Source organism: Filicampus tigris, chromosome 14 (genome assembly GCF_054856515.1).
Source record: "Filicampus tigris isolate MCC_2025a chromosome 14, RoL_Ftig_1.0, whole genome shotgun sequence".
Taxonomy (NCBI): domain Eukaryota; kingdom Metazoa; phylum Chordata; class Actinopteri; order Syngnathiformes; family Syngnathidae; genus Filicampus; species Filicampus tigris.
The window spans coordinates 4353486-4380187 of NC_141230.1; the positions used below are offsets into that span (position 1 = coordinate 4353486).

At 40.6% G+C, this 26702-nt stretch overlaps 1 protein-coding gene across 6 annotated transcripts in view; it reads right to left on the reverse strand.

Annotated features, from left to right (window-relative positions):
• Positions 1-527: 527 nt before the first annotated feature.
• Positions 528-26702, reverse strand: part of nalcn (sodium leak channel, non-selective) — a 103718-nt gene continuing 77543 nt past the window's right edge. For 5 of the 6 annotated variants that reach the window (XM_086051833.1, XM_086051831.1, XM_086051834.1 and 2 more), the window contains 27 exons: positions 24786-24927; positions 24492-24565; positions 22755-22926; positions 21605-21696; positions 21363-21485; positions 20894-20950; positions 15819-15939; positions 15608-15739; positions 15350-15517; positions 13525-13629; positions 13292-13398; positions 13081-13201; positions 12888-12986; positions 12090-12183; positions 10751-10857; positions 10605-10679; positions 10397-10516; positions 10256-10324; positions 8540-8688; positions 8368-8461; positions 7165-7297; positions 5794-5909; positions 5480-5637; positions 4434-4584; positions 4202-4351; positions 3947-4064; positions 528-1485 (listed from right to left, as the gene is read on the reverse strand). In XM_086051833.1, the coding sequence (XP_085907959.1) occupies positions 1343-1485; positions 3947-4064; positions 4202-4351; positions 4434-4584; positions 5480-5637; positions 5794-5909; positions 7165-7297; positions 8368-8461; positions 8540-8688; positions 10256-10324; positions 10397-10516; positions 10605-10679; positions 10751-10857; positions 12090-12183; positions 12888-12986; positions 13081-13201; positions 13292-13398; positions 13525-13629; positions 15350-15517; positions 15608-15739; positions 15819-15939; positions 20894-20950; positions 21363-21485; positions 21605-21696; positions 22755-22926; positions 24492-24565; positions 24786-24927 (3190 nt within the window). In that variant the 3' untranslated portion in view covers positions 528-1342. The remainder of the gene's footprint in view (positions 1486-3946; positions 4065-4201; positions 4352-4433; positions 4585-5479; positions 5638-5793; positions 5910-7164; positions 7298-8367; positions 8462-8539; positions 8689-10255; positions 10325-10396; positions 10517-10604; positions 10680-10750; positions 10858-12089; positions 12184-12887; positions 12987-13080; positions 13202-13291; positions 13399-13524; positions 13630-15349; positions 15518-15607; positions 15740-15818; positions 15940-20893; positions 20951-21362; positions 21486-21604; positions 21697-22754; positions 22927-24491; positions 24566-24785; positions 24928-26702) is intronic. The other variant, XM_086051832.1, reaches the window with a different exon arrangement.

A 26702-nucleotide genomic window follows, 5' to 3' on the forward strand; every position in this document is an offset into this window, starting at 1 on the left:
CATTCACTCGTTCCTTTTGAACGAACCAATACTAGGTGGCAGTTGGCAATGCCCAGTTCGTCGTCTCTATGCAACGTATAACAAGATTTCATCTGGGTGAGTGCTTCTGAAGGTGCTCGTCTTGCTTAGCAACTGAGTTCAGATGGCCTCCTTACTCAACTTTTCGGTGTCTTTGAATTAACAATAGCGTCTTTGATTTGCCAAAATTACATTTACCGCCTGTTTGTTATTTTTTTTCTCCATGATGGGAAAATGGTATTTAAAGTGAATTTTGTTCCCCCATATGAAATCCAACTAAATGATTACGATAACGGACTCAAAAAAGACGATTACCAAACTTACCAAAGTTGTGATCACTCGAAAATGTGATCAGCGCCGAGTGCAATGCTGCCTTCCACCAAGTGGCACTGCTTGTGTCCTGCAGGTGGCGGTAAATTATATGTAAAAGATGTGACGCGACCGAGCTTGAGGGAGGTAATGAATTCATGTGATAATATACAAAAAGAAAGAACATTTCTTCTCATTAATGCCTATGCAGAGTACGCCTTTAATAAGAAGATAGATTTAGAGAGATTTAATTACATTCACAGTCATAAATCTATTACTTTCTTCAGTAAACACCTCAGAGCAGCAGCAGTGTGTTTAAAAAAGTGAGTAAAGCTCCAAATCCTGATAATAGCTTTTTATTTGCATACAAAAGCAAATGCAGTGGGAACACGACATATTCTACCCCAAATCAAATCGCTGAAGAAAATGTAATACTGGGCTTTGTTGTGAATGTGAATCACAAAAGTAATCATAATAAGTCAGGAGGTATACCTACTGTTGCCGGAAACTGCTGCACGCGTCGCGTGGAGTCAACTTCTGTGAACACAGAATAGCTATTACAGCCCAGGACCACTGGAATACACTGAGACATTACAAGGATGTTCAGCTTTACGCACATACTTAAACACTTTGCTGTCATTCCGATCATGACTATATGCTCCCCCTATCAGAAGTGTATAAAGTGACCATCAGAAAATCCATATGCATGTGATAAATAAAGTCAAAGGGACATGAAAAGAGCCTTGCGGCTGAATACACAAACAAGAGCAGCTTCTCCTTCATCGATCCAGCGTGTCCTCGCCGCTCACACTTGCCAGATGTGCCCACAGAGCAACACTTGCAGATGACGAAAAATACGATTCCCAGAGGTGTCAGCTTGATGCCACTGTTTGGCCAAAATACTCTGTCAAGATTCAAAATATTATCTTCATTGATCCAATAAGGGGTCAACAGATAAGCATCCCAGCTCATTAAAAATAGGGGGAAAAAAAGTACGCAGAGTGTCGAGGTGCACCTAAATGTCAATGAGGTCGTCGCCGCTCTCATCACTCTCCACTGTCAGCTGACGTGTCCACCACTTCTTCACCTCTGACCCCAAGGAGGCCTCGTCGTTGACAGGGTTCATCTTACACACGATGGACTTGACACTGGTGCGACCTGACACGTGCACATACAGATGGGAAAATACACACTTTAGGCACACCATCTAATCAAATTCAATTTAAAAATCCTTCCAATAACGTTCACTTTTGACACTTTTCAACGTTTGACACTGACAGAGAGGTAATCATATAATAGGTATTGTATTATCATTAAAGATGGAGTATGCAAGAGGGGGAAAACATTAGAAACGCCTCTGGCTTTAACGCAGTGCTGTTCAAATAATAAAAACTGACCACAATAACACTGTATCACATCAGGTATCCTGGTATTGTTAACAATATACTGTATGTATGTGCAACATAAAAAGTCATTGATTTTTATGTTTTTGACTGATGATGATTAAACAGTTTTTGAGTTCATGTGCACATTTTCAGTTTTCATTTTTTGGGAAAAAAATCTAGAGCATGTTGCAAGATAGAGTACTGGTAATTAATATAACATGTACTGTAAGTATAAGAATTCCGATTAATAATTGTGACAGATGGACACGCGATCATGATTTTGAGGCCAATCACTAAGTTATAAAAACAAAAACCAATCCAATCAGAAGATGGACCAATATTGTATATATATTTTAACAAGTTGTTTATTTACTCTACATGCTCTGGAAATTCAGATTATTAACGCAATTGGTTCCCATAATAACACAAAGAAATTTTCATTCAGGTGTTTTTTTCTTTTGTATGTTGTCGTTTAAAAGGTGAATTGGTCTGCTAGACAATTGACTGCACATTTCTTTGAATCACTTCTAATGTTTTTGATTGTCTCTGTCACACTGTCACCAGTGAGCACGCTCTCTCATTTTTGCTAGTCTAAATAGAGCAAAACAACAACAATATTGATGATTCAGTCTTTAGCAGTTTCGCTTTAGGAACCATCCGAACTGTTTATGCTACGATGAGAACGAAGATGAAATGTCGCTTAGCCCCGCATTTCCACGTGACCCTGATGGCGGGATACAAACATAGCTGCTTCATTTACGCCACGCCACAGAGGGGGGGCTCCTCGTCAATCAGGTGGCCGTGGGATATGCTCAAACTTTGGCCAATGCTGAATAGTATTGCTGTCTTGATTCAAAAGCTGTAAACAAGTACGGTATATACTCTTACCAGCTATGCCAAAAGCTTCACTTATTTAATCCACAGGTACATTCAAAATTGTAAATATGGTTAAGTATTGTTGTAAAACACATTATGTGTACTGTACATACTGTAGTTTTATGACTTGGTGGCGGGCAGCTTTGTCTCGTTTGCTTAAAACCAGGTAATGGGCATTGACGATCAGATGACAGTGACGTCGCGGCCCTCATCGGCCTGCGTTCTCGAACCAGGTTGGAAGGGGTTGAGGGACAGTTCCATTGTAACCGCACGGCCCCGAAGAAATACAACGGAAAAGTGACCACACAGGGCAGAACTAGGCTATTTGTTATTCACTGTCCTACAACAAGATTTTATGTGTGCGCGCGATCAGAGCTGTGCACAAATGTACGCGTTCTAATACACGAAGGACAATCATAGAGTAGTTGCTTAATTTATTTGTAATCTGTGATAAAGTTGTTACATTTTGAGAGTTGTAATGACAATAATGCAGAACCTTAAGTTCCGAACGAGTTTTTTTACGAACTTTTACAATTACGTACAACAGTTTTGTACAAAATATGCCTTCTTTTTTTTTTTTTACTGTTAATTGAACCTCAGATTGATTTAAAGGTTACGGTTGGCTGTAAACGCCCCAAAAAACCCACACAAATCTCGATGCCTTCTCCGCTGTAGCAAATAGAAAGATGGAGTTTGTGCAGCCGGAATTTTCGCTTCGAATCACAATTCTCATAACGGCCACCCACTTCCGATTAATGAGCCAAAACGTTTGACTCTTTATATGATAAGTACAGTATTTATTGTATTGGAGCGTCTCTCGAATAAAAAAAAACAAAACAAAAAAAACGACACAAATTCAATGTCTTCTCCGCGGGGCAGCAAGCTGTTGTGTGCGCAGCCACATGTTCCACCTACACACACACACACTTCTTCCAATCACAATTCTAACAGCAGCTGCTTTACGTGGCAAAAAAGACAGGTTTGGATTGTTTTCTTTGTGTCAAAAACAAAACAGACAAAAGCAAAAGTTAACATGAAAAGACAGTTGTGTTATTTTGGAAGGATGGAGGAGCTGTTGTCCTTCTCCCCTCCTTACTTAAAGCACAATGTAGTGCTGTAGTGTCATTTCTTCATAGTGATTTTATTTTATGTTGTACTGTATTTATTTCCCACCACACACCGATCAAAATGAGAAAAAAAAAATCCCTCTCTGACAGAGTCAGCCAAAACATTTTTTCTGCGGCTACTCTGTTATTGTACAGTGCGTTTAGCGCTGACATGCCAGGATAAATTGTATTTCCAATGTCTCACTAAGAGCAGGTGTTCAGTGGAGACAAATGGGGCACCCGCACACACACCTGCAGGCAGCCGCCACTGGCCCAACTTCCGCTGCGGCTTGCCCAGGTCGGAGGAGTCCTGCCTGTAGCCTCCTCTGTCGGACAATGTGGGACTGAGCAGCTGCTGGAGGCCACTCATCTAAACAAAGAGGACAGAGCCTTTGTTCAGTGTACAATACAATACAATACAATACAATACAATTTTATTTATATTGCGCATTTCATAACAGCTAGCCTGCAGTTGACAGTGTGACAAGTCCGCGAGAAGGCTTTCACCTCAGGCAGCGAGGGGTTGTCTGGGTTGTTGGCGTTGTGGTCTTCGCTCGGCACCGTGGTCTCAATGCTGGGCGGGTTGAGGAAGCGACTCAGCTCCTGCTGCTGGCTCTCTCGTAGGCTGTGGATGATGCTACACGACTGCTGTTGCTTCTACAAACAGAGCCACGACAAAGCGTCGTACGTGCGCACATGCCGAGGTGGCGACGCCGGCTGCCACGTGGGGAGAACTCACCGCACGTATGCGTTTGAGGCACTTCTTGAGCCACATGCGTATGGTCTGCTTGGCGACCTCCTCCTCAATGGTGTACTCCAGCTGTTCCCTGGCCAACAGCTCCTCCAACTGGAGGGACTTGCGAATGTCCACGGATCGGTAGGACAGCATGCTGCCAACACACACAACGGTAAACACGTAAAATACACTATTATGACAGGCTTATTGGAAATTCATGCTATTGTAAACCATCAGTGCAAAGAAAAAAAAGACTATACTGTTATTTTTGTTGCTGTTAATTATGAATCATTTCTAGTTTGGGGTGATTTGTTTTCAAGATACTTTATGTTAGGGCTGCTCGATTATGAAAAAAATATTAATCACCATTATAATTATTTGTATAAAAATATAAAGACAAATACATGTAAGTAAGTTCCTTTTGGACCAAACAAAATTTATAAAATTATATTTTATAAATTTAAAATTATATAAAAATTATAAAAACAAAAAAAAAGGTGCAAATGAATGAGTGCCTTGTGCAACAAACATGCGTTGGACAATAATACATATTAATAATCGTTTTTTACAATTATGCCAATTTTGTAATTGTGGAGTGTAATAATTGTAATTGTAACCGAATTTCGATTAATTGCACAGCCCTACTGAATGTCTTTTTTGTTATTGTTGTTTTTGTTTATTCACACAGTAGTGCCTCCTATGCCCTTAAACGTTTGTTTTTTTGTTTTGAAAAATCAAACAGAATGCTCAACAGACGGTAACCGGAGGTAGTTGGGCTGGCCAATTAGTAAAGAAAGATGATGATAATAAAAAATGTATGGTTTAGTTTAAAAAAATATACTGTATGTCATACTATTAGAACAAATATTATTAATGAAGTAGAAAAAATTATTAGCTGAAGTACTATAACAATTTGCTGGGTTAAAAATAAAAATTATTTCATTTGACAAGTGATTGCCAAACCATTAAAAAAGGTGATATTATTTCCATTTTTTTTTTCAACCTAATGCTTGTTGAAAATGTGTTTATTACAGAAATGTCATGGTTACCTGAGCACATCGTGGAAGGTGACGTCTCCTCCACTGTGTAGTCGCTCCATCTCGTAGCACATGTGCTTGAAGAGCAACTTGTCTTTGTCCAGGTCCACCTCCAGCCTGCCCCGAAGCAGACGCAGCAGGAACTTCACCCTGGATGTTGGGATCACGCCCTGCAGGAGAATGAACAAAAATATTCCTCCAGACACACTATAAAATACTAACAAGTTTCAGGAGAATAGTGGGAGCTGTTATAGCAGCAAAGCAGGGCCTGACTAACGATACATGTATTCTTCAATTTTCAATCCCTGTGCCATGTAATTGCTCACCTCCCGCTTGTCGTCTACCATGTTCCAGATGATTTGAAAGTGTCTCAGGTCATTGTAGCTCAGCAGCTGGTCCTCCTCGGTGGAGTAGAACAGGGAGAAGTTCTCCACGATGATGGCTGCATCACAAGGATAGTAATATTCCACTTTAGAATCTTTGTGAGATTCAATTCTTGCACTGGCTGTTTATTAACCCTTGACATTGCTTCCATTTTTTTTTTTTTTCTAATCCGTCATGATATGATTTCTCCTTTGCTAAAGTAGCAGAGCAGATCAACAGCTCTTGTGGTGCAATAACTGTCAGTGCCATCTGTGTCGTCTTTATGAGCCAGAGGGGGCAGAATGATAAACACAGTCCATCAAGCATCAGGAATACATGCTGTGTGCTTCATCTCTCTATTCCTTGATCTTGCCATGTCATCATTTCTACATTGTTCCCTCCTCCTCCTGTCTGCTTTAAAGGAATTAAGAATACAACTCAACATGACCCTAATATCCTTAATGAAAATAAAATAAACACAATTATACATTCTGAATAATAATAATAAACGTATTCATATTGCACAGTTTGAAAATAGAAGTTACAATCTGTCACACAATCAAATTAATGAACAAAATAAAACTATCGTGCCACTTTTACATCCACAAGATAAAATTAGTAATAAGTAAACAAATAGATACAACACAAATACTGCAAGCTTAAGTTTGTCCTTACAATGAAATCCCCAGTCGAATGGCCTAAAATATCAACAAACGATGAAAGACGATTTTGAGCGTGATGATAACCATAGAATTGTGAACTGAACACAGGAAAACAGCAATAACCCTAACCATGACCATGTCTGATGTCAGCAAACCTTGTGAGACTTCAACTTAGTGAGTATCTAAAAGGTTTAACAGTGGAGAGTTTTTTTCCCCCTGTTCTTTTTCTCCAGTTATTGACACCGCCTAAGCATTGTACCAATGTTTGCAGAGATTGACATTAACCACAGAACCGACAAAAACAAAACAAATCTGATCTATTAACTGCAGTAATACATGCCACTTGGTGGGGTTGTCACTCTGCAAATGCCTTCTTGTTCCAGCTCCATTTTGCCTGGCAAGTAAGCATTACTTCATTTTAGTTTTCCGATAAAACGGCAAATTTATTTTTACACTTTTATTAGAGTTTAGAAGTAATGCCTGCACAGTTAGTACAGCTTTTTATTATTGTGACAGTTTGAGCCTGCAATGAATTAATTGAATTTAATCTAAATGGAAATAATTTATTACTTCCATTGGGAAAATGTGTTTTGAAATAATACACTTGGAGGTCAACAAGCACCAGGGAAATGAGAGTTGGGGCATGCAAGTACAAAACAGATATGCACTGACCAACAAGAAGGTTGAGCATGATGTAGGCTATGATGACGTAGAAGGAGCAAAAGTAGATGAGGGCACCGGCATAGTTGCCACAGTCTGTCTCCCAATAGCGATGCTTATCTGGGGTGCAGAAAGGAGCCTGCACCTGAGGAAAAAACATGGACGCATAAAATTCTAAAGGATGAGGATAACACAAAACTAGATTTAAATCCAAATAAAATATTCTTCGAAACAATGTTGCAGATGCAGTAAATGAGCAGTAAATCCCGAGCCTGTTTCTCCCGCCTGCGCAGCGCATATTTGGCTTGTAATACTTTGTGGGTCGGAGTAACGCAACCTGAGCGTCCATAGCTAGAGATTGACATTTTTTCGGGATGGGAGTCACCTTTAGCTTTAATCACAGGATTGGGACGGTACAGGATAAAAAATTCACAGGAGCGGAAGTGGGGGCGAAAAACTTTTTTTTTAATGTCCTCCAAAACGCGAGCGGTACACGAGTGGGAGTCATTCTGAAAGGGAGCAGGACAGGATGGGAGTCGTTTTCATCGGGACGGAATGGGACAGGATTTTTTTATTAGTTTTTCTTTTTAACTATGCTCCGGGATGGGATGGTACAGGATTTTTTCTGTGGGAGTGGGATGGGAGTGAAAATACACTCCTGTGTCATCCTCAAGTCCATTGCTGTAGTCATCTCGGATAAGTATCTGTATCTGATTGAGGGTATATGCCCATACGAAACAGGCCTGGGTTGGATTTGAAAAAAATCTGCATTGTACTATATATACTGGATACCCAAAAATTCTGATACATGTCACATATGGGCAAAATAAAAGCCAGAATTGCCCTGCAGTATGAATGTATACAAGCTCCTTGTGCAGTATGAGTTGATCGTATGCTATGGGAACAGTTAGCATTCCAGTCGATTGTGTGCCCGCTTTTGGGAGGTTACGCCACTAACAAAATGATCTCTTTTTTTCCTTTTTGTTTTAACCTCCATTTCCATTTATAATTTACCTGTAACACTACAGTATTATATAAGATATTATTATTATCATATAAGAAAATCATTTTGTAAAAGCTATTTTTACAGTGCGCAGCTGTGCCTAATGTCATGGCCTGTATTTATTTATGTATACAAACACAGGTTAAAGTGTAGAATTGTAGCCAATGCAGATATCGTTGCCAAACGAGGCTCCTCTCTCTTTGCTTACTTACCATGCAGTCGTGCATGATTTTATTCCAGTCCTCCCCAGTGACAATACGAAAGAGAACAGTGATAGCTTGGCCTGCTGTGGAGAAGTTGGCGTGTCTGCAAGGTGGTGGCGAGACAGACCAAGACTCAGAACAACTTGACTTAATCTGCTGTGTTATTCCAATCAGACCTTACCGGTTGATGTTCTCTCCGTACTTAACAGTGCCGAAGAGAACGACGCCAGCAAAGGCATAGCAGAGGAGAAGGAGGAACATCCCCACAATGATGAAGAAGCTTTTGTACATGCTGACGACCACGGTCAACAACAGCATCTTCAGTGTCACCTGGAGACATTAAGTCACAACAATCGATTACTGTAATAGACTGTTCAGAATTCTTTCACTTGGCTGCTGATTAATCAACTTGAGTTTTGCATTCTGGACCACAAAATAAAAATAAAAATATATATATGTGTATATATATCCCCTTGAGATGTTTGCTTTCTTTGTTTTTGTCATGCAGTTCCTCTCCTGGTTGCACGAGGGAGTTGCATCAGCTTGAGAAAAAATATATATAAAAAATATGTGTACAAAATAAAAATAAAAGATACGCAACCAGCTATAAAATCCTACACAACAATCCGTAAAATGAAATTCTGACATTTTATATTATTTTAATATATTAATATATGTAATATTCATTATAAAATCCCATGAACAATACTAATTAAAAAAATAAAAAAAAACGATCCCAAATTCAATGGGGGTGGTTTAGAGCGGTTAAGAAACAAAAAATTGGCACATTTTTATAGACGTTTACCAGTACCTAGAATACCTTTGTGTTGTAAAAAATACACTTTGCTGCTTCGAGAAAATGGATGACTTGATGGATGGACTTTGAAAAGACATGGGGCTGCATGTTGAGGAGACCCCAGTCCAGTCAGCCAGGAGCACCGCGTTGGCCAATGTTCCTGAGAAGGTCGCGTCCTGGTCACGTTTTCCGGACCGAATGCTTTAATTCTGTCCAGCCTGAGATACAGCGGCACCATGGTGCGAGTGGGCCGGTCCGTGTGTGTCAATTTCGGATAACTAGCTGCGAGACAAGACCTCCGGAGGTCAGCTGGTCGAAATTTCAAAGCTGGACTTGGAACGATTCAGAGCACCGGACTTCCAGCGAGGCCGATCCTTCAGCCGAGTGTGGCCGTTTATCAGCACCTAATTTTCTCACACGCGGTGAAGGGAGTACCCCATAGACAGAGGTGGACTTCAGGGAAAAAGTAAGTCAAGCTAATACTTTGGGATTTAAATGTAACATATAATGACCTATAAACAATTCATCTTACGAAAAGCCTCTCGGAACGCATTGTGTAAGAGTGTCTTGGTGGCTTGTGAAAGAAAACAGACATACGTGACAGAAATTGCACCTAAGCTGCAAAAAGGCTGCTAATTTCTTGTTCTTTTAAGTGTGCTGTGGAAAGGCTAATGGTTTTTGTCATGTTTTTATGTTGGGCCTAAGTCGAGAGGCTGATTGATCCCCGTTATTTTGACAATATTAGCTATGTATTTATTTACAATGATTTTGAATGGACAAATAGTCTCGGGTCCCTCGCGTGACTCCGGCCAACACATAGAGGGATGGTGGCGTGGCCATGTTTCTCATTTGCAGGAGGCGGTTTTAAAGTTGCAAGTTTTGTATTGATTTCTCCAAAACAATTTGATATAATTGAAAATACAAGCTAATATCATTTTACTCATAAAAAATACATAAAATGAGCAGGTTTGTGAAAAATAGACCATCGCCAACTGGCCGGATGATCTCTTTAATGTGAGGATTCTCATTTAAACTGAACAGGAGTGTTCCTGGAAGAATATCTTAACAATTAAAATAAAAGTGTTTAACAACAACACTTACGTGCTTCCCACATATTGTGAAGAATCTGAAGACAATCACACATGTGCCCATCATGTAGGTATATGCATTCTAAATGGAAAATAGCAACACATTAGGTTCATGAAATGCATATATAACTAGCACAAAAAATGTGGTTCTAACCAGAAGAGCAAAGTGAAGCACAATCCAAATGACGCCAAGCGACGTCACCAGCAGGTCGTAACGATTCCGTCGACTCTGCCAGTAACCGGCTGGAGACATGGCTATCAGCTTCATGGTTACCTAGGCAACACCAAAGGACGTGACCACGAGTGACTATTATCGAGACAGTTAACACCAATTTGAAATAGATGCAGCTGAGCAGGCTCACCTCCAGTACAAATATAAAAGTGAAGACTACTGACATGGTGGCGAGAGGAAATGTTACTTGGTCGTCTACATCCCACTAAAAAAATAGAAGAATCATGTTAGATTTTCAGTAGTATATTAATGTGGTCAATGCAATATTGTATGTACCTTGACTGAGAGCAGCACTGACTGAGCTAACACCAGCACAGCAATACCACGTTTGAAGAAAGGATGTTGTGTGATGTCATACATCTTGGCCCGGAAACCCCCATTCTCTGTTAGGAATATCACATTTATTTGAAATTTTTATGGTGATAAAACATTCAATAAAGGTGGAATGATTGGGTTAGGGTTAGAAGAGGCAGTGGTATCAATACAGCAACATGAGTGTACAGTATCTATAGTGTCCTCTAGATGGCAGTGAAGGACTGCTGCATGTGTTAAAGCATCCAGATTTAAAAAAAATCATTATTCGAATTTTACTTGTCCTGTTTTTCCAACCTGATTCCAAAACATTGCTGAATAACCTACATTTAGTTTCACAATGGTACATATGATATTATAACCATATGGTAAAAGTCACTGTGTTTGAAAAACACACATTATGCAGCATTAAATACAAAGTCACTTATTATGTGCTCTATGAAGTACGTTTACCATTTACCAGTTATGAAGTACATTCATAAAGTATTAATTAATAAGCACACAGACTAGCAGCTTGCTACACAGGTCAGGAAGTTGTAATCTCTAAAACATTTTCAGGGGTCTTTTACATTTTTATGATTGATTTAAAAACTGTACTGTCACAACAGCTCTCGACTTAAAATGTGCTCTGTGAATCTAAGCTAATTTACAACCACTTCAATTACGACCATCTGAGCATGGGGCAAACTGGTGCAGTGATGGTATGCCAGCAGGAGTGTGCATAGTAGTGTGAGTGAATGAGTGGTTCTAATGTGCCTTTGGATGAGGATGAAAAGCAGCTTGATTCAGCTTCTATCAGTATAGTGTGAATTTCAGAAGCTTTCAAGTTTCCATTCAATAAGAGCAGATTTAAATGCACTTTAATTTAGTCATTGTTATATTACCGGGTATGTAGATTAAGAGGTGTTAAAGGTATAGCATAAGGCAGCAGAGGTGATCATGAGACAGTATTTGAGCCATTCACATCTTGTGTCTGCTTAAACACTAAACCAAAGTCTGCTATTCATCATTATGAGGGAAGCATGAGTCTGACCAAAATGCCCTCAGAGTACATTAGCCTGCCTTGACACAACTTCAGCATTCACCTCCATCTAACCCCGCCTTGAGTAAGTTTACATCCCCCCCCAAAAAATTATTTATGATATGCACTGCTTGGATTTCCCCATAGTGTTATATTGCAGTAGAGATACTCTATACACCCAGAAAATGAGTGGTACATTGTGAGTTTAATAAGATGGAACTTGCTCCAAAGTCATCTATAGTGTTGTAGATGAAAATGGTTTATAAATATGCATATGGGTACCTGGGCGGGGAGGTAGGTGCAGAGGTTGAGCTATTTTGAGGCGACTTTTCAAATCCTCCCATCGCCTCTGATCCACAGTTAGCAAAGCAGTGCCCTGGAAGGAGAAGAAAAACAAGTGCAAAACCTAAACGGAGGTGATACAGAGTTGTCATGTCACATCAGTCTAAGCAAAATCACTCATTTATTAATGATCAGAATTATTGAATAAAAGAATACTCAAGAAAAAAGAATGTTACAAGAACAAAATTGTAATTTGGGTGTGAAAAGCCTTGAAATAATAGAATAACAGTCACAATAAGTAAGTTGTTAAAAAATGATTGAAAATGAATTACAATTCAGTCATAGTTTATTCCAGAAAAAAAGTTGGAATTTTACAGAAAATGTTTTTAACATTACGAGAAGTTAAGAATTGTGTCAGAAAAAAAAAAAAAAAAAAAAATCAAGATTTGCCTTAAACGTTTGAGATTAGAAAGCTGTAATAATACAGAATTAAGTTAGAATTTTCAGTCAATGTCAAAGTCAATGTTCTGAGAAAAGGTTCATGTTGTACTTTTTCTATAGCAAACAGTGTGCTGTTATGAGAAAAGTTTTATTTTGGTTGCAAAAATAATCCACAATCCAACTAATTATTTTCTCTAAATGGCTTTTACTCTTAAAATGCTGACTTTTTCAAGGTGAGTTTTCATCATTATTTTGTTTTATTGTTCTATTATATTGTATATTTTCCCATTTCAGTGTGGCTCTAATACTGCTTGAACAAATAAAACCCCACTGATCAAAGTGATTTAGAGCTCATACCTTGTTCTCGTTGAAGTTGGCAATGACTACACCAACAAACAGAGTGAGTCCAATCATGCAGCCCAGGAACACAAAGACGTGGATGTAGATGCCGTGGATCTGCCCACATAGAAGATAGCACTTAATCAGCTGTCTCCACTATGGAAAAAGAAGTACAAATACTGTATACATATATACACAACATTCTATATACCGGTCCAACACGGTGAATAATGACATCTCGGACTTCCACCCATCCTTTCAGCGACAGCACCTCAAACAGTGCCAACATTGCATTTCCCACGTTGTCAAAATTAAAGTTGCGAGGGTTGGCCCTGGAACGCGGCAGAATTATACAAATATATTAATTAGGAATTGTACTCAAATAAAACATGAGGTGTTGCAAAAATAAAGGGTGATGTTACCAGACTCTCGGAACCCAGAATCCTGGCTTCTTCTCGCCAGGTTTCAATTTCAGGTTGAGGTTTTTGGAAACGCTGACATTAATCCTGAATATACCGTGACACTCGTCCTGTGACCGGCAAAAAAACCCACAATTATGCTACAATATGTGTGAAAATCATGTTATTCTAGTTTAGTTTCCATCTCCTTGCAGAAGATAAAGGTGGGGAGGGGATCACCATGCCTCTTGCCATACCTGTTTGAGAACATGGGGGTCATTGCACTTGGCCAGTTTTCCGGCAAACAGTTGAACACCGAAGCTGGCAAACACCAGCATAAGCGTGAGGAGTAGAATAGAAACCTGTCGAACAGAAAACAATCCATCAATCAATCAAAGTTAATACATACTGTACATGTCAGAATACTGGACTGACAACAAAAACATTTTGGTTATGCTTCGAGTGACCTCGACACAACATTAGATACACCTCAACATTATGTTTTCAGACAAAATAAATCAGGACCATACATAATTTATATATAAAAAAAAAAATCCATCAGTCCATTTCCCATAGTGCTTGTCCTCATTAGGGTTGCAAGTGAGCAAGAGTGGGGCACAGGCTGGACATGTCATCAGCCAATTGCTGGGCACATACTGTACCACAGGGGTCGTCAAAATGGTGACAATTATTGTGAGAAATCAGTAACAGGATCAGCGTCTATAAATAGATGGACAGACAGACAGCTAGAACGATCGATCAACCAACCAACCGACAGATACATAGATACTTTAATAATCATTCATTAATAACAATAAGGGTAATTTCAGCAAATTTGTGATTAAAGAAATGTCTAAAAAAAACTGGCAGCCCTTTGCAATAATCAGTATCCAAGAAGTAGCCACCAGTTTCTAAAAGGTTAGTGGCCTTTGGAGGTTGCTGTTTTGAACCCATAGCAACTGACCGCTACAAGATCAGAGGCTGATCACATCTTTGGAGGCGCTGCTATGGAGATCTCTACATTGATCGTTGGACCCCTGCTCATTTCACTGATGTCATCTTCCTGCAGCACTTCATTTGATTAACTTTCACATTATTGTAACAAACACTGTATAGTACCATAATGCATGTTAAATGTTGCCCACTCGGCATCTATTGCAGTCTGATCATCCTGGAAGGGGCATTCCACCATCTGTGGTCCCTTCTCAACGTTTCTCATTTTTCCCCAGATGTTTTTTGGGAGTTTTTCTTTGCCCTCCTGGGGGTTAAGATCAGGGGATGTCGGCATGTGAAGCCCTTTGAGACATTCCTGTGATTAAGGGCTATATAAATAAATTTGACTTGACTTGACTTAACACATCGCAATGCAGAGACCCAGAGTGAGTGTAAGTGATGTGAATTATTGCGGGAAAATGTGTAGAAGAAATATACAAAAATAAATAGCAGGCCAATATTATGCACATTTCGTGATTCCAGGGGGTCGTGGGCTTACCCATGGCCTAATCACATGTATACTTGCCATTTCTCACTTCAGTCCACTAAAAATGACATCACAACTGCTCAGGGCTCAGTAACGACCAATCACGGCTCAGCTTCAGAAAACTGGTCAGCCGTGTTTGGTTGTTTCCTGAGCCCTGAGAAGTAAGTCATTTTCATGCGACAGAAGTGACAAAATGGCCGCCCCTAGAGAAGTGACAAAATGGCCGTCTGTAGAGATGGATAAAAACGGGTGGATTAACTCTTATTCCACAAACGCAATTTTTACTAGAATGCCTTGTTTCAACTAGTGGGCTTGCATATAACATATTCTTGAAAAAAAAAGTTGGGTTGACTTCCCCTTTAAGTTATTATTTTTGCTGTTGCGCAGCTTGATACAACTGGTCAAGAATGTGGCATTTTATAACACATTTGAAGAGTAGATTTAATTAGAAAGCATGATAAAGGCCATCTTAGGATCTGTTCACACCCCGTTATAACAATTTCTTTGAGGTTTTATTTGTTATCGAATAAACTACCTACCTACTTATCTAATAACTTTTGAAATAGAAAGACACAGGTGGATATTTCCTTCCATTGGCTCACCAGGAAAATCTCCTTGAAGCCTTTGAGGACCTCCCGCACCACCTTTCTCATTTGAGGCACCAGCTTGAAGATCCTGAGTGGTCGTAGGCAGCGCAGCATCATCAGCAGCTGAGCGCCAGACTCGGGAGGCACGTCATGTGGCAGCCAGCACAGAAAAATGAGACTCACCTGCAGATGTAGAAAGAGAGCAGAGAAAAGCACTCAATATTTAGCTATTCAAGCATACACAGGTACCACTGTGGTGAGAGGTTTCCTTACAAGGTAGATGAAGATGTCCATCACACCTCCAAAGTCCCTGATGACCGCCGTGGGTGTGAAGAACAGACCGTCTGCCATGATTTTCAGGTTCAGCTCAATGCTCATGAAAATGACAAAGACGTACTCCCCAATCTATAACAGAGGACAGGATGTGACATTTTCTTTCTGTTGTTTAGACGCGCCGGATGAAGGACACTTGTGCTTTGCTTACCTGCAAGGTGGGCACTTGCATGACCCTGGTGAAGGGTGACTCAAACATCATTGAGATGCATGAACAGATGGTCACGATGATCATTACCCAGTCCAAATAGGTGACAAGGCCCAACAGGTCACTGAAAGCACACACATGCAAACACGCATATATTTAGTGACATAATCATTAAGAAATTCCAAGAAAGTACTTAAAACATTTTAAATATGCTGTGCAACATGGTATCCGTTTTGCTATGATGCCCCATTTTAGTGTGCCATAAAGTCAACTGGCTCCATATACTGCACCTCTTTAAAGCAGAAGTCAACCCAAACATATTTTTATCAAGAATATGTTCCCAGCAGACCCACTGGTTGAAACACGCCATTCTGATTAATTTTGGGTTTGAAGAATATAAGTTAAGCAGCAAAATGCACTCGTTTTTAGCCATATCTGTGGGCGGCCATTTTGTCTAAAACCGAGTGGATTAACACTTATTCCACAAACACAATATTTATCAGAATGCCTTGTTTCAACTAGTGGGCTTGCATAGAAAAAAATATGTTTGTGTTGACTTCCGCTTTAAGGTACACAAGGATTCCTTAATATGCCAGAGCAAACCTACATTGTATAGTGGTTTGCTGGTACACTTTTATTTTGAAGGCCGGGAAGGAGGGGAAGTGTGCAAAATAAGTAACTTGACCCTAATGAGGACGACTTCTGGCCATCTGTTGGACCCAAATAATTATACATACAATACGACAAATCCAACCCCGGGGCTCCAATGCAAGTAAGCACGCAGTTGAATAAGTACTACTGGTGCATTTGAAGCGTGTCCACAGCAGGTTCGAATAGTAAATTAGCCAGCTAATGATCCTTAAAAAGTTAGCACGTTCGCCTCACAGTTCAGAGGTCGTGGGTTCGATCCCGGCCCTGGCATCCCTGTGTGGAGTTTGCATGTTCTCTCCGTGCCTGCGTGGGTTTTCTCCGGGTACTCCGGTTTCCTCCCACATTCCAAAATCATGCATGGTAAGTTGATTGGACTCTCTAAATTGCCCCTAGGTGTGATTGTGAGTGCGGATGTTTGTCTTTGTGTGCCCTGCGATTGGCTGGCACCCAATAAAGGGTGTCCCCCGCCTACTACCCAAAGACAGCTGGGATAGGCTCCAGCACGCCCCGCGACCCTTGTGAGGATAAGCGGTATAGATAATGGATGGATGGATGATCCTTAAAAAGCCTTTGCCGTTAGAGTCTCTCCCGCGGCGGCGGCAATCATGGACACTTTTTTTTTTTTTTGGGCCGGGGGGCGGATCGGGGCGGGATTTTTAATTTTTATGGATAAGGGCGGGGGGGTCGCGGCCGGAAGAGTACCCAGGTCAAGGGTGGAGGGTCGTTCGCGGCCGGACCGGCAAAAAATGGTCACGTGCCGAGCTCTGCTGATTAGTATTGCGTTTGTGGAACATGAGTTAAGCAGCAAAATCCACCCCTCACTAGCCATCTCAGGGGGTGTCCATATTGTCACTTCTGTCGACTGAAAATGACATCACAACAGCTCAGGGCTCAGGTAACAACCAATCACGGCTCAGCTCAAGAAAACAGGTCAGCCGTTCAGGTCAGATTGGTCGTTAGAAGTGACAAAATGGCCACCCCCAGAGATGGATAAAAACAGGTGGATTAACTCTCATTCCCCAAACGCAATATTTATCAGAATGCCTTGTTTCAACTAGTGGGCTTGCATAGAGCATATTCTTGAAAAAAAATATGTTTGGGTCGACTTCCACTTTAAGCAGCAAAAGCCACACGTTTTCGTCCATCTTGGCCATTTTGCCACTTGGTGTCGACTGAAAATGACATCACAGTTGCTCAGGTAATGACCAATCACAGCTCTCCTGTTTTCTGAAGTTGAGCTGTGATAGGTTGTTATCTGAGCCCTGAGCAACTGTAATGTCATTTTCAGTTGATACAAGAGACAAAATGGCTGCCTCCTGAGATGGCTAAAAATGGGTGGGTTTTGCTGCTTAACACATCAACGTAATATTAATCAAAATGTTTAAACTAGTGGGCCTGCATAGAATATTTTCTTGAAAAACACATTTGGGTTGGCTTTTGCTTTAAGAATGACACAATATCAAAATATAAATCCTCAAGGAACTATACAATTATTTCCAAATGTCAGCAAAGTGTTTCGTATCATTTTATTCCTTTTTTCCCCTACAATGAAGACATTTAAAGTTCATGAATTGATTAAGTCAACTACCCAAAATACTGTTATTCTGAGGAAAATAGTTCCATGAACCTGACAAATATTGTTGACATTTTTCATCCTCTGCAGTTACAAAGTGCATGCACAATCTTCATTTAAACACACAGGATTGTCTTTTCGAATTCACAAAATGACTGTGGGACGTATACATGTAGGGTTGCTGAGCACTGACACAGATGTGAACAACCATACTACTGTACTTTTGGGTGGAAAAAGATTGACATTAGATTATGGGGCCATGATGAGTACAAGTACTTTAATAAAATTAGAAACTATGAATATATTAATCTGTTGTACATTCAATAAAATAAACATAATACCCAGAGCTGGGCACTCGACCCTTTTTGCCGGTCCGGCCGTGACCATCCACCCTTGACCTGGGTACCCTTCCGGCCTTGACCTCCCGCCCTTATTCATAAAAATTATCACCACGCCCCCCGCCCAAAAAAAACAACCAAAAAAAACGTGCATGACGCCGCCGCTTGAGAGATGCTAAAGGCAGGGGTTTATTTAAAGATGATTAGCTCGCTAATTTACTATTCAAATCCGCTGTGGACATGCTTCAAACGCGCCACTAGTACTTACCAAACTACACGTGCTTACTTCCATTGCGAGCCCTGGGGTTGGTTTTGTCGTATTGTATAATTATTTGGGTCCAACAGACGACAAGTCTGCAAGCATTCAACAAGTTACTTATTTATTTTCCACACTTCCCCTCCTTCACACTTCCCAGCCTTCAAATTAAAAGCATACCAGCAAACCACTGCACAGCAGGTTTGCTACGCCGTATTTCCAGAAGTAGGGAAGATGCCAGGAGAAGCGCATGAACTCCACCTTGATGTGCCAGCATCATCCATGAGTGCTGCGCGCAGCTTGACTATACTCGTGGGCACAAGTTGTTTTGAAAAAGTAGCGTTCCAAGTCGGGGGGTGACGCTTAAAAAAAACAGCGACAACAATGGATATCGTGCCTGCTACAACCACAAAAGGCCCAAGATAACTAGACGATGCATTTAATTTTATTGCAAAAATGATCAGGAAGGTGGTAGGTAAGGGGGGACATGGGTGACATAACACCCACGCTGCAGCCAAATTGGTTTGCTTTGCAGCAGCAACGAGCTGCTTGGTGGGATACTGTATGTCATCACAACATGTGACATAATGGACCGATCAGAGCAGCAACAATTCCTGATGTGTGCGTGGCATGTGTTGCAGACCTGTCGCCAACAGTTCAATGCCGGACATGTGAATCAATGCGGCAGTTGTCACTCACGCCGACGCGGGAGTAGAAAGAAGCCTAAAAAGAAGCCTTTCACCGAGTAGGCTGAGTTGAAATTTGGCCGCCTTGCGACCACGTCACACGCATGAGGACCAATTAGTGGGCCGGACTAAAATCCACTTATGGCCATGCTTATTCCAGCCCTTTTTTAAAATTTGTCAGCCCCCACCCCCCGCCCCAAAAATGGGCATCCGGCCGGGCCGGAGGTTCCGACCGGTCTGGCCCCGCTCTGATAATACCAAATGACTAAATACATTAAAAAAGAACAAAAATGTACATTTATAAATAAATGCATCTCTGTAAGGTAGAATAAAGATTTTAAAATAATTTGCAATAGCTTTTGTACATCATAGTATCATTAGGTACACTTGCACAGTTTAATGAGAATATACCCATTGTTTTGATCTTGTTTGTGGGGAGCTGAAGTCTATTCCAGCTAGGCTAAACTACAACCTGGACTGGTCACCAATCAATCAGAGGGTGCATATAAGGATAAACAACTATTCACAGTCACATTCACACAATGAGAATCTAGTCAATAAATATTTCAGTTTTGCTTTTCCAAGAAAAGCAAATAATGCTCAAATTTTAGGAACATTGTCAGAGAGGTACTGTATTTAACATTGTTTATTATTGTGGTTGTAGTTTGTTGTGGTGTACAACACCAATGCATCAGGACTAGACAATAGATTTGGCTAGATGACATGGGAATAACATTAGATACACCTCACAAGTGTGATGAACTAATAGACAGCGCAGGTGTACCTAATACTATGGCTGATGAGTGTCTTATGTTGATTTGGGATTGAATTTCCAAAACATTTCTCAAAGGAGTGTGTGCCTTCAAGCAGAACTTAAATAATTAAATTCATTTTGGCCACAGTGCCTGGAGATTTCATTAATTTCGAGGCCTGCGCTCACCTGACAGCTCTCATTAGCAAACAAAGGATCACATTCTTTCAATCATTCAGCTCGATTGATGTTATATTCGGAACCACTATCCGCTCCAATCATCATGGAGTGGTTGCCCCAGTGAAGCTCGAAAATATCACACAGCGGAAGCCCTAAAGTTGAACACAACCCATTCCGTGAATCTGATTCCAACGATTGTAAAATGGAAATGAAACACAGAAAAGAAAAACACTTCTTAAAGTTGAGGACGCCTGATACACATGTAACATAGAAGTGCAAGGTGTTTGCGGAGCGATACTGCTACCAAATCGGGTTTCATAGTTAGTGTTGGGTAGGGCTTATATTTACAAATTAGTATTGCTGCTATTGTATTTATTGCACAGCCAGCCAAACCCTTCCCTATGTCGTTGTCGGCCTAAGTTCCATGTCCAGTTCTCTGGTTATCATCACATTTTAGTTGAACGACCACTTTTGGGATGATTGACTTTAGAGGTTGCACTGTACAATTTTGACATGGAGCTTTGTCTTACATGTCTTAATATAAATATGAGCCATATAGCCATATTACACATTGGATTTTCTTTGGACCCATCCTAACAGTATTTTTTTGGGGGGGGGACGGGCAGTCCCGATAAGTACTTACTACAGTTGGTGGTACTTTGTGTTCTTCACCACTCCTGTGATGGGGTCCGTTTTGGATCTAGAGATGGATTCATAGATCATGTCAGAATTGCGACAATACAGTAACAGAAATTCTTACTGTTTTGCATTCATGTGATGTGGTGCATTCAAACCAGCAAAGAAAAAAATACCGGCTAGCTATTCCATTTGTACTCTATATATTCCATACACTCAGCAGACACTTTATTCAGTAGACCTGCATAATTTCACCTGATCCGATACATAAAGAAGTTTGCCTTTACAGACATAAGCCTTAGATTTGATTGGAACTGGTGTGCCTGCTGAGGTTGAATGTGGGTGTTTATGTTTGTAAAGTCAAGCTGTTACTACTTTATATTTCAGTTTGTTGACTACTGCAGTTAGACCAAAAACCTAAATGAACACAGGGTTTATTGCTTTCAACTTTATGAAAAGTAGCAAAGTTATGTTACGCATTGAAGCGAGCTCGAACGATCATCCGGCAGAAGTTCCTGAAGCGGTGTTCCCGGCCTACAATGAAGAGAGGCTTATCAAAGTATGGATGGTTCTCCCTAAGCTCCTCCTCCTGAACTTTTCTGTCAAGCCAACCAGAGAGAGGGAGAAGACAAACAAGCAGTATATCAGCGATACAGCAACAACCAACAGAAGCTATTGCCTATGATTTACAAGGATACTGCATTTTATGTGTTTATACCGCTTCATCTCTGCTTGTTCCTTCTTTTCTTGGATCATCTTGATCTCGCTGTCCTCTCTCTGGGCGTTGCGGTAGCGGACAGTGCTGGAATGCTTCAAAAGTTAAAAAGACTTAGGCGACCTGGGTCACTTTCATATGTGGTCCTAGATCGGATACGTATTCGATCTTTTCCAATGCGTTCGCGGTCTGAACGGACAGGTCGCATATATCCGACATTGACGTCATCCGTCAGCCCAAAATGTGCTCAGCGCAGGCAGAGGGAAACTGCTGGCAGCAGGGGATCGAATCTGCAAAGTTGTTTTGAGTAACACTATAGACTTTATATTTTACTTTAATTTAATACCACTTGAAAAATGAAGCATAAAGTGGACATTTATGGCGATCGTAGTAATTCAGCCACGGCTCAGATTCATTTTTTACGCACGGTTAAGACGTGACGTCATCGTTAGTGATGTCTCCATGAAATGAGATATTAAAGCCTCGCCTCATAATTTCTCCCAAATACTGTATTTATGTCTACCTGCTACCTAATCGCTTGACTGTATAAATGCTGGACCACATTTACTTCCACAAGCACAACGTCGGGTGTGACGTCGTCTCTCCTTCTGCCGCATGCGGGCCACTTTGACGACGCATGTGTTCATACAGCAGACGAGACCGAGGTCGCATTTATAATGTAATATGAACTCTTACACAAAAAAATCTGATTTTTAAAAAAAAAAATCTGATTTTTCCCAAAAATCCGAATTAAGCATTAAGACCTGCGATGTGAACCTAGCCTTAGTTGTTGACATGTTTTATGAAATACTTACATCAACCGGGATATTTTGAAGATTTAACACCTTAAAGCTTGTAAAAGGTGGTGTTTGACAAACTTTTTGTGAACAAATGACTTTGATTTGGATGTTCTGTGTTTGACAAGAAGGAGCCCTAAGTAAAGATGTAGACTGGATAGCTCTCATACGCATGTCACCTGATATCATAAAGTGACTCTTATCTGTGTTATGTTTTACCATTTAATATTAAATGACTGTTTTTCTTTTTTCATTTTATACCTGTATGACAGTTTATGTAAAAAAGAGCAATGAGTAAAATGCACCAGTAACGGGACGTGGGCTAATCGCTCTTTCTAAGAACAGCTAAAACTCACGTCCTGGGTGAGGGTCTCCAGCGACTTCCCTCGGCTGATCCTTTGACTGGTGGAGCCGTGTCGCAAAGACCTGCGCTCTTGCCGTATGTGATGTTGCACGCTAAGGATGGAACGTTCCTTGGCCGGCTGCCCTTCCAATGACCCGCTTAGCATCCGCTGTCTTGTGCATGCCCTGCATAAGAGATAAGCAAAGGGCACATTAATGTTTAAAAATCAACTTCTCGTAATATGCATTGTTCTCTTCCTGCCTGTTTTAATAAGTCATGCGTCATTTGTCCCTTTCTTTTCGCTGCTGTGCATGGCAATGAGCACTTCTTTTTTTTTTCTTTTAAAATTGGACTTGGCTGGAAAAAAAGTCTTGTGCTGGAGAAAACATGCCTTTTAACAAGTGGCAATACAAAAATCTAACATGACCAGAATTGGATAGATCTATGATTTATCAAACTGTTTGTTGTCTGTAAGGTTTAGTACCTGACCACAAAATGGTACATCAGTTAGGTAATGCGGTTTGGTGTCCCGCCATTTTATTTCAAATAAGAGCACCACTGTGTGAGGACATGACGGCTTAATAAAGCAATTCTGTTCAAAGTGATCATCAGAGTGATCCACCAAAGCATCCAGAGGGCATCCACAGTGTTAGCTCTTCAATCAATTGACAAATGATTCACATCATGAGTCTGTACATGTGCTAAACTATTGATGCTGATGTGAACTTGATTTTGTGTTTGTGAGGATGGCAGCAAAGCCGGCAAGATGTCTTATGACTGCTAATATAGTGCCTATATTTCAGGAGCAGGATTCCGAGGGAGGGCCAGACAGATTGAACATGGTGCCAGTGGGCTAATGTACACCCGGTGCCAGCTCTGCCATGCTGAACAGAAAATTATGCTCTTTGTTTCTCAACAGTAGCCGAGTCTGAAGTGGGCCTGTGTATGGTGCACGTGTATGGGAGTAAAAGCATGAAACACACGCAGTCACCAACTAAACAGTGTTTTGATGAATTTTATTTCATCATTTTACACCTACTTTATCTTAAATGTTGATAATACATCATATTTACAAATACAGGTGTTTGAGGCCTTTTCTAGTGTACTATGATTCAAATGTATTATGAGTTTAATTATTGAGGCCAATATTTGAGTTCAGTTATACAGTATGTCCATTTGGCACATACATGCAGTGTGGTGTATGAAATGCTGACACCACAAGTTAAAAATACTTTTATTGTCTTATTGTCCGGGATGTGCCTCTAGTTGAGCAAGTACAAATAAGCAACCGGCCGCAGCACACACTCGCCTGTGAGCTGACGAGTGCCAGCTCTGGTACTGGTACTTGCCAGAGGGATGGCGAGAGGCGTTTTGCAATGCCTATTTAGCTGTAACGCTGAGGCTCCGCCCAATCCCGTCTTGGTCGTGAAACCAAACTCATCATTGGCCCAGCGGTTTTTAAAGTTAGATGAGGGCTGGCACATTTGCATGAAATGAGGCCCCCTAAAAAAAACGTCTGTTTTCCGCAAGACAAGAAATAGCGTGTGTAAAATATGCTAGATTTCTTGATTCTTGAATAGATAGGGTTTTAAAGAAAAACTCAATACTGTATGGCTCCTTTAAAGGTTGATCTGTATTAGGATAAAACAACAAATTGACTGTTGATCAAATTTCAGTCGACTGCATTGTAACATTTAATCTTATACTCTACGTAGCTCAGGCACGTGTCCAATATATACACGCGTCTTACCGTAATATTTTATTGATTGTTGTTTCTTTTTCCAGCAGGTTCCGAGCCTGGATGCTAAATATTGACCTGCGCAGCTGAGAGAGCAAACACAGGTTTCAAAACACAGCAAGTCAATTAAGTCGGAGCAATTGATAAACGTAGTCTTCGGATAAATACAACATCATGTTTCTTTATTATTGCTATTTTTATCACCGAGGTGTAGTTTTAATGGTTTCTAGCATGGAAGGGAAGAAGTTATAACTTCATACCCACGTGTCTATGTGATGGAGGGAGATTACTTGAGCATGAATGCACCTTTTGGTCGATATACTTGTTGTCTTCAATAGCCGAGCGTTTGGAGTGGTCACAGGAGGACGAAGAGGCCGAGGGCAGCCTTCGGAACAAACAGCTGGGGTCCTGCTGCTGCCTGTCGATGAACTGCTTCATGAAGCTCTCCCTTGAGGACGAGGGACACAGTAAAAATGACACAATAAACATACATTTCACTTTTATGAAGAAGAAGAATTGAGAGGGCTTGGTCTCATGTCAGGCTATATCTCCGAGCTGTCACCGCTGATATGAGACCAAGTCCTTTGAGAATTGGGACACCCCTTTGCACGCATCTACGTGCACAGCTGAGAGCTGAGAAATGAAAAAGAGTTTGCAGGGTTCAAAGCGTGTGAAAAAACTAGTGTAGTAGGTTAATACTTCGGAAATTACACTACAATTTGTAGGGCTGCAGCTAACCAATATTTTGGTATATTAAGTAATATCTGTTATTTGGATGAAAAAAAATCTGTATATTTGCTTGATTAAAGCACAGTTATGAATACCGGTAATTCATATTGGAGGAATAATCCGAATGCCAAGCTCTGGTACCAACTCACCGATGTCCGTGTATTAATGTATATGGTAAGATTTTATTTTGAAGTTGGCCTTTTCACCATGTTGCTGATGTGCTACCGTCATGCATCAAATGAAAAATTGTTGCTGTGGTTGGCTTGACTTGTGTTCCCAACGGTGTACACCAAATAAATGGGTACCCGAGGCCAGGGTTTTTGGTGGTTCAAATTGAGAAACACATTCAGTCATTCATTTATTAAAACTAGAGGCACAATTTTCAAAGTGTAACTGCAAAAAGCCGCATTATACAGATGGGCGCACATAAACCTTTTTGTTGTTGTTGTTTTTTTTAGTGGGGTTTAAAATGTCCTATGTTGAACTTCACATTTTGAATCAGATTTTTTTCCCCTCCCATTTTGAAAGTGAACATCGTAGACAACCCTCCATCTCATTTGCTTCAAAGTTGCACGTAGCTGTTACCTGGCTTGCCGAATGTAATCTGTTTAATCGCGTCGTTCGAACAAGCCCTTTATCAGACGCGCAACAGTGTGCCCATATTTGGAATTGCTGGCGTAGCAGCCGACCAGGAAGTAAAAAATGAGGCTTTTCCCACTGGTTTACAAAATGTATATTCATTGTTAAAAAAGAAAGCCCGGTCTTTGCTCATTTTAAAAAGGAAAATCAAGAAGAGACAAGATGTATCTTTCAGTGTTAATACAGTAAATTCACTTTATTTATCAAGGCTTCCTGCATTGTCCTCATGCTGCCAAAATAGTAGTAAATGGCTTGCCATCCCTATTATTGGCTATTGGCTTTCTGATGTCATGATGGCGCTGCCGTCAAGTACAATATGTTTCAATCTGAGGGGATTATCCGTCGTGGCAGCCGTCGGAGTGCGTGCAGCGCTGCCCAGCAACGCTCCATTCTGTGGTGCCACCGCAGAATATTGTTAATCCACCCGTTTTTAGCCATATCTGATGGTGGCCAGTTTGTCACTTCTGTCGACTGACAATGTCATCACAGTTGCTCAGGGATCAGGTAATGACCAATCACGGCTGACCTGTTTTCTGAGGCTGAGCCATGATTGGTCGTTACTTGAGCTCTGAGCATTTGTGATGTAATTTTCAGTCAACAGAAGCGATGGCTAGATTTTGCTGCTTAACTCATATTCCACAAAAGTGATATTTATCAGAATGCTTTGTTTCTGGTAGTGGGCCTACACAGAACATATTCTGGAAAAAATATGTTAATAGTTGATTTCCTCTTTAAATAATTACAGGTTCTTTTAGGGGGGTAAATTTTAGTGCTGATGTCATTTTTACATGCATACCTAAAATATAAGTGCCAATGTTCAGCCCGTTCAAGTGTCACTTTAAAATTCAAGATCAA